The 7,711-nt window shown below is 34.7% G+C and overlaps 1 protein-coding gene across 1 annotated transcript; it reads right to left on the bottom strand.

Moving 5' to 3' along the window:
- On the bottom strand, positions 1–7,711 carry LOAG_01753 (hypothetical protein). Its single transcript, XM_020445833.1, has 8 exons — positions 7,424–7,711; positions 5,289–5,464; positions 3,440–4,536; positions 2,283–2,388; positions 1,608–1,830; positions 1,409–1,497; positions 932–1,110; positions 1–312 (listed from the first exon to the last, which is right to left on the bottom strand). The coding sequence occupies exons 1-8, from the start codon at positions 7,479–7,481 to the stop codon at positions 141–143; spliced, it is 2,100 nt and encodes a 699-aa protein (XP_020303751.1). The 5' UTR covers positions 7,482–7,711; the 3' UTR covers positions 1–140.

Genomic DNA, 7,711 nt, shown 5'->3' with positions numbered 1-7,711 from the left:
TTTTGCACATTCGGCAAGTACATTATATTCTGTTTAAGATCCAGTTCAATCCACTTTTAGGAAACGAATCTAATAACAAATAACAGCAGTAATTGCAATTATCACCATCACAATAGATGGTAGCTTGACCGTGACCGGGCTTACTGTAGCAATCGGGCCATTGTTTTGAATTTATTTTCGATGATTTCCACTCTTGCTTCTAATCTCATGCAGTCTTTTTTCAGTTCACGGTTATCCTTTTTCAGTTGGGCATTTTGATGTCTCAGTTGCTCGATTTCCCATTCCAGCTCATCTCGTGCCATATAGGTTGCCCTGTAATAGTTCTGCATGCGATAATTGCATTGGAAATCACTTCACGAGACAACTGTAATGATTGGACCACTGAGGAGTTTAAACGATCAGATATTGTAATCTTATCAAGTTAGGTAATGAGTGATGCCCAGTTATCTAGGGTCTAGCTGATGATTTATCACGGAATGTTAAATAATTAACTACAGTTCACATCTGCCATTAACTACAGTTTCAAATCTCAAATCAGTTCTGGGAATTTCGAAATAAATGAGCTTATCCACCCAAAAAGAAAAAGTGGACAGTGACACTTCTGTTCATAAGCAATGGTGAGAAAATCCTTAAATGAATGTAGGAAAACTCCAAAGAAATTGAATTTCGCTCTTATCCAAAACTAATTACCAAGTGTTATATATTTACAGTTCTTGTTAATTTAATGACTAATATGTGTGACAGATTCAGCATTACCATAAAGAGAATGTCTGAAGGACTCCTCTGTTTTCAAGTTAATCAACAAAATTCTAATTTTCCTGGGGGCTAATTTTCCTTCCTGAAGTTTTTACGCAGGAAATCTATTTACGTGGAAAGTTCAGATTTCTATTGATTTGAAAGCTTTCCACCAAGCATTTCCAAAGAAACAAACTTCTCAAGTTTATTAACTGTTGAGTCGATCATGAAACTGTCTATTCGCTGAAGGGATTGCAACGCCTTCAGTCTGATCACTTCACCCAATTTCTCTTCCATCAGTGCTGCCAAGTTTGATTTGTAATGTAATTGCGCACGCTTTGCTAGTTCGGCTATTGGCTTCCAGTTGATTGTTATCTGTAAGAAAGTCCTTTAACGTTATTCCTTTCTCTTCTTTCTCAAAATGATCAATTTGTGTGTGTGTGTGTGTGTGTGTGTGTGTGTATGTACGTATAAAAATGTAACTATATCCGAAATCAGAGATTCAATAAGGTTTTGGATGAATAAAGTGTCTGGAAGTTTCCCTAATAACTCACTGACCAATTGCCAGGGTAAACAACTAAAATAGCCGCTTGTAAATTTGCATCAGTTCTGCAGTCCATCACTTCTAAAAGGTAGTCCTTTTTAAATGAATTTATACATCAGTAAAACTTACATCTTTTCCACTTTCCATCATTTCTTTTGCTTTTTCCACTATGTGGAAAGTTTGATCGAGTAATTCACCATACGGGAAGCAACAAACACCTGAAACTGTGGACTCGTAATAGTAGTGTTGTGTAACCAACGATGTATGTCGCTTTTGTACTGTACTGGTCACAACTGTTCCTGATCTCAGCAAATAAAACAATGGGAACCTTCATCCATAGCTGGACGTAATATATCGACGGGATTGAGAATATGCACTTGTACACTGGTTAAAGTAGACAGTACGTTGTGGAGATCAGGCTCAGAATGTACACGTCGTTGACAATCCGTCAATAATTTGTTCGCTTTTTTAACTAGTGCATGATAACCACTGTTCAGTGCTTGTCCACATAGCTCATCCCAGTGCGGATGAACTTGTCTCAGCTCGCCTAACTAAAATTTATTTTATCAGTGTACTAATGAATGCCAAATGAAATAATTAATATAAATTCATATTTAACTAGTGATTTTTCTTAGGCCAACTTTGGTTTGGATAAATAACTGATTGGAAAATTTATGCATACTGGATCAATAATTAGGAAAATTGAAAAATATTATTATTGACAAATTCCTTTAATTTGGCATTCATTTCAAATTAAAGACATGAAAGTCATATAACTGAAGTAACTCATGGAAATATTTAATGAGCCCATGCATACGCCAAACATTTATCCACTTCTCTAACCGTTGTGAAACTTGTTTAGTGGATAAGATGGACTTCTATTCAAGTAGTACTCGAACTTAATTTGGGCATTATCAAAACTACACATATCCTTTATTAGTACTTTGAGCTCAGTAAGTCTGTGTTTACTGTTTTAAGCAGCTTCCATGAAATTCTATCTAACCTCTTTGTAGGAAAATTTTTTGAGAACCAACTGAAGTACTTGTACTGGAGGCATTTCTTCATCGGCAAACCTTCGTATTACTGAAATATCATCCCTGGAAGGAAGCCTGAAATATGGAAATTGTGTCAGATTTATTATATGTAATATTAATAACTTATATTAATATTTTATGTTTGAGTTTTGGTTTTAAAGTTTATGTTCGAGTTTGCCACACCTAAGTGTGGTTTTTAAGTTTTTAAGCACTTGATAATTAATATCGTAAATATGCGAAACTTTATCCTTGCAAGTAATGTTTTTGTATTGACAAGTACTTCAGTTATCATGGATGACAGACTAACTATAATAAAATGTTTATGAACTCACTGCTCACGTTCAAGATATATGATGATAATTACTGCATGCAGGGAAACTGATAATATGGGGACAACATTATTGCTTTGATTAAGTTTAAAAGCAAATGGACCTATAGAAGATAAAAAAAAGAGAGAAATTGAAACTATTTGGAAAAATTTGTATTTCCTTTTTCTGAAAAAAGCTCAACTACAGATAATTACCAACGATCGTCGAAAGTGTTGCAAAGGATATCGTTCTCAGCTTCTCTCAATTTTTCTTTTTTAAATTGGAAACGAAAGCTAACACAGAATGATTTGCAAGAAGTCCTTAAAATAGCTTTTCTGCGATTTTTCTCATTTCCTCCAAAATAATGCCTCACTCCTTAGTCATTTCTTTCTTTTACCCAAAAAAAAAACAATCGATTTCGTCAACTTTGTTCTACTATGAAATATCGTTGCTTCTCCTACTGCTAGGAATGTATCCGATGTTTCCGTTTTCAGTTGTAACTACGTTACAAACAATCGGATTTGTAGTTATTCCGTCGGATTTCCCAGGAGGAGATGAAATAAGAATTAGGTTAGAATATTAGTCGTTTCCGGTTGCTACTCTTTAGTTAACTCCAAAAAAAACAAGTGATGAAGAGAAAAACTTTCCTGTGTATACAATCGTTTATTTATCAAGACTGCAGGAGATATGTGGAATGCACGGTATATCGATTTCATCTATCAATAATATATTTTTCAACGTTACCTTACCACTGAGGAACACTTCTGTCACTTCTTGCTTTTTCTTTTTCTTTTTTTTGAAATTATATGGAAAGTTACCTTTGCAAGCTGTCAGAGCCATTAGAGAAGAAGCTCCTCGGAAAAGTTGAGTTGATGTACATTGGCGCAGAACGTCTCATAGGAATCAACGAATCACGCCCATTCAAGTAACGATCTGACATCCTGTGACCATTAGTTAACTCTACAGCAATCCTATCCCAGTCTTCTGATTCTTCTTCCTCCTCTTCTTCGAGAATTCTTCCCACTTTCTTATTCATTTCGTATTTGATGTTATTGCGACGCACTATGAGTGATGCAGGCAGCTCGCTGTGGCTTGTTAGTGTGTTACCTGCGGCAAAAGTAACAATGTTAGCAGTATTATCAGAAGTACTGATGTTATCGTTATCAGTCGTTTTTAGGTTTACTTTAGATGTCGGAACCGGAAGAGGTACCGCAAATTCAGCACCATTAATTGATTCAGTTTGTTTCACGATTGATGGAATGCGTTCGTGTTCATCCAATTCATTGCCTTTTGTACATTTTGATGATCTTTCGGTATCCGAATCAACAAGCGAAACTCCTGAATCAGCGGAACCGTCACCATTTATATAGTTCTCACTATCCACAGTGTTTGTTAATGAATTTCTTGCCTTCGAAACTACTGCTTTCTTAATGTTAACAGAAATGTCGTTTCCGGTTTTCGTATCCTCGTCCGCAATTCCAATCGTTGTTGGTGGCATTGTTACTGCTGGAGCAAGTTTCTTACGGACAATTTTCTGTCCGTTATTGTTTTTGATTGTCTTCATTGCAGTTGTTTTACCACTAGTTTCTGTATCGGCAACACTTTTGTCCGCAAATGACTTTTTAACAGTTTTTTTGCTTGTTTTCGGTTTTGGTAATAGTTGCGATGCTGATGTTTGCTTCAGTTCACTTAACCATAGAATAGTACACTCCGCATAACTTTTGATCGGTTTTGTTTGCGCATGGAGCATATGAAATTGAGCGGTACCCGACTGCAGTTCCATAACTAGAAAGCACCAACTGATTCCAAGTTTCTGGTTGAAAACTTTTTGCAATGGTGTTTTCCAGTCATCACCACCTTCCAACACCAAATGTAAATATTCACTAGCAAGCCCATCCGTAACAACCACGCCTTCCTGAAATTAAAAAGATTACAAATCAATGCAGAGAAGCTCGTCCTGAGAACTTTCCCTTGTCTCATTAATGAATTCCTCTATAATATAATCAACAAAATTCTTTTTGTATGCAGATCTCAGTTGCTGTCCTTAATTGTCAGTCATCATTTTCTTTGTCCATCATCCACACTTTCCTTTAGGAACAATATTTGTCATGAGATGATTTTCCTTAAGGAACTTCTTTGGAAGCAAGATATAAGTGAGGATAGCTTTATTTCTGTTATGATTGTTAGAAATATGGGGCAGAATTAGTTCATGTGTAACATTTGTTCTATCTGGAGAAATAGCGAGGTATTTTCATAAAAAAGCTCATTATCTGGGAGATTTCCTTGGTTACTTTATAAACCCACGATATTACAAACATATATAAAATTTTTATTTCATATTGTCCAGCTTAATGAGTTTTAAATAGCAATCCATGCTTTTTGAAGTAAACAAGTGATAAATAAATTCAGTGAAAAATAAATTTTATTTATGAAATTCTTTTTTTCCTTTTTTTTTTGTTTCGCGATCTCCACAAATATCCGACGATGTTTTTTGTTGTCATTTAATAGGCCTCTTTCTATTTGTGCCAAAAAAGATCGCATCTTTTTGCATTTATGTGGCCGTTTATCTGTCCCATATTACATTCACATGATCTGTTTTCTTGTAAACTTCGCGAAAAATAGCTTCTCAGTTAAATAACGAGCAATTTTTGAGTAACGAAATCTTACCGACGTGGCAGAAACTTGATAAAAATCCTTTGGTATCACAGAACCTGAGGGCAGCAAATGAATTTTTTTTCCTAATGCATGGAATGCGCAGTTGAATGGTGGTTCAGTAAGTTCGGGTGACACTTCCATACTGCATTCGGCGCCTTGAAACTTTTCACAAATCGCACTTTGTATATCTGCAGGACAATAAGCATAAATTTGCAAAAGCTGTAATTTCGATATCAGACCTCAAATCTTAATACTAATTAATCTGGATTTCGGTCCCAAATGCCTGTAGATAACATGAAAAACCGAAACGGAAAAGTGGATGTTAGACTTTTGCACTGTGCAGCATAATTTTAAATTCTTTTGTTGAAATCTATTTTTGATCTTGGAATATTAAGATGAAGTAAATTTTCCAGTTCTTCAATTCAACAATTTTTTGTCGACGGAACGGACACAAAACTATTGACATGGAAGTAGTCTTCAAGGAAACTCCAATTTTCGTTAAAAAAATTCATTAATAATATGTAGGAGAAAAAATTAAAGCTATCCAGAGGTGACAAAGTTAATCGACAAGTAGATTTGTGCACATAATGTGTTTTCCCACATAATCTGAGGATGCAACAAATTTTGAGAAGAAAAATTTAAATCGTTTTCTAAAAAAAAATTAAATAGCTCTTTTTAACTAATTCCAGCATCTTTTTCGAATTGTCCTGATGTTGTAATGTATGTCTTAGCTTCCCGATAATACTTTTTGTACGCCTGCGGCTTCATACTTATTCAGCATTTAACAGAACACCCAGCATTACTAAAAATAAAAAAAAAAATTCTACAAATCAAGGCAAATTTTTAATGTTTCATTTTAGAGGCGTTACTTTTAGGTGTCGTAAAGTTTTTTTCAAATTTAATTTTTGAAAGTTACACACAAATATTTAGTATAAAAGTAAATTTTAAGCTAAAAATTTATAGTTTCGTATTAAATAAAGGTAAAAAACCAGTTCATTTCGAATGAGAATAACTTAACGGTGATAAACTTGTAGCCAGAAATAGAAAAACTAGTCCATTCCATACGAATTTTCTCTCATATTTGCAGTACTCCCTTTGATTGTCAAGAGTCGAGGGCAGACAAAATACAGGATATTCTTCCGTTGAAAGTTTTCCTGATACTGGAGAAAAGTGTAAGAGATAGCAGCAGTGAGTGGGATATAAACTTAAATCATTCAAGATGAACGTTATTTAATCAAATGAATTGAACACTTTTCAGGAAGATGTCATTAATAAGCCATAATAGGAGTCGGAATACAAGCAAGACAGAGATTGGAAATGTGGTTATGGTAATTTTATTGAATGTCCTATTCACATATGTACTGCGACTTTACTTGCCATGAAGTTTCTCTCCACCCCGGCAGGATGCAGTGTGTTTGTACGTCAGGAACCAGCAAGACAAAATTGCGGAATTCAGTAAAAGTATATCTGAAGAAAGATTTTATAATATGAAGCTTATTCTGCTAAAAAATAGGCACTGCTAATATTAAACGTTAGAGAGGAAAGAAGTTAACAGTTTAGCTTTCTGTTTTTCTTCCAATGATCCTCACAGGTTTTCTTTAATAATCTGCCAAGTCAGTAAAGACTGCTTTAATTAAGAAGATCGTTTTTGTTCACTTTACTAGAATTTAGAGATTAGAATGTTCATTTTTATTAATTCACTTTGTAAACTTCGAATTATCCTAAAGTACGTCAGACGATATTCTTAGCATTCTATATTGAATATAAGGATGCAAATTCGAAATTTTAGACAGTAAGTTGAAGGGACAATCTATGAACTTACTCGAAGTTCTCGAGAAAAACATGGATGAAATATGTATTAAAAAGACCAAGACAAGAGAATTTTCAACAATATCATTGTAAATAAATGGAAAGTGTAATTAAATTCATTCGTTTTGAAGCACTTTAAAGAGTTATAGAAAAGAGATACTGAAGTAACAGTTATTCATGTAATTACGATTATTCATTCTCCTTGTCACTTAGTCTTTCAAGGTCTTATCTTTACTGAATTTAAAGAATTCAGAAGGCATGTTTAAATGACTAAAAAAAGGGTCCAATTGATTGTTAATCTAAGCAACTGACCTGTATAAAAGCAATAGAATATATACCTGGGAGATAGGTATGGAGTACCGATACTGATTCATCCACTCCTTTACATTGATCCATGTTCGATTTCGGACCCGAACAGAAGTGATGGTATGAAGAAAATAATTTCCTTCTCCTTCCCTCTCTAATTAACTAAGAGAGTACTAGAATAATCGAAGGGAAGAGCGGATAAGCAGATCCGATCCTGCTCCAAGTGCTACTGCTACTACTGCCCTGCAGTTTCTGCTGCTATTGCTGCAACACCTTCGTCTTGCCTGGAATGCAAGCCGACACAGCTGCTTGTTGCTGCT

This window comes from Loa loa, assembly GCF_000183805.2.
Source record: "Loa loa unplaced genomic scaffold supercont3.12, whole genome shotgun sequence".
Classification (NCBI taxonomy): domain Eukaryota; kingdom Metazoa; phylum Nematoda; class Chromadorea; order Rhabditida; family Onchocercidae; genus Loa; species Loa loa.
This window is presented reverse-complemented; position numbering and strand designations above follow the sequence as displayed.

Bases quoted from the DNA above. Each gene is read 5' to 3' on its own strand.
- LOAG_01753 (XM_020445833.1), bottom strand. From the start codon at position 7,481: ATGGATCAATGTAAAGGAGTGGATGAATCAGTATCGGTACTCCATACC. The intron at 4,537-5,288 runs GTAAGATTTCGT...TTTTAATTTCAG, and splicing joins ATCAAGTTTCTGCCACGTCG to GAAGGCGTGGTTGTTACGGA. The intron at 2,389-3,439 runs GTAACTTTCCAT...TCCATATTTCAG, and splicing joins GGCTCTGACAGCTTGCAAAG to GCTTCCTTCCAGGGATGATA.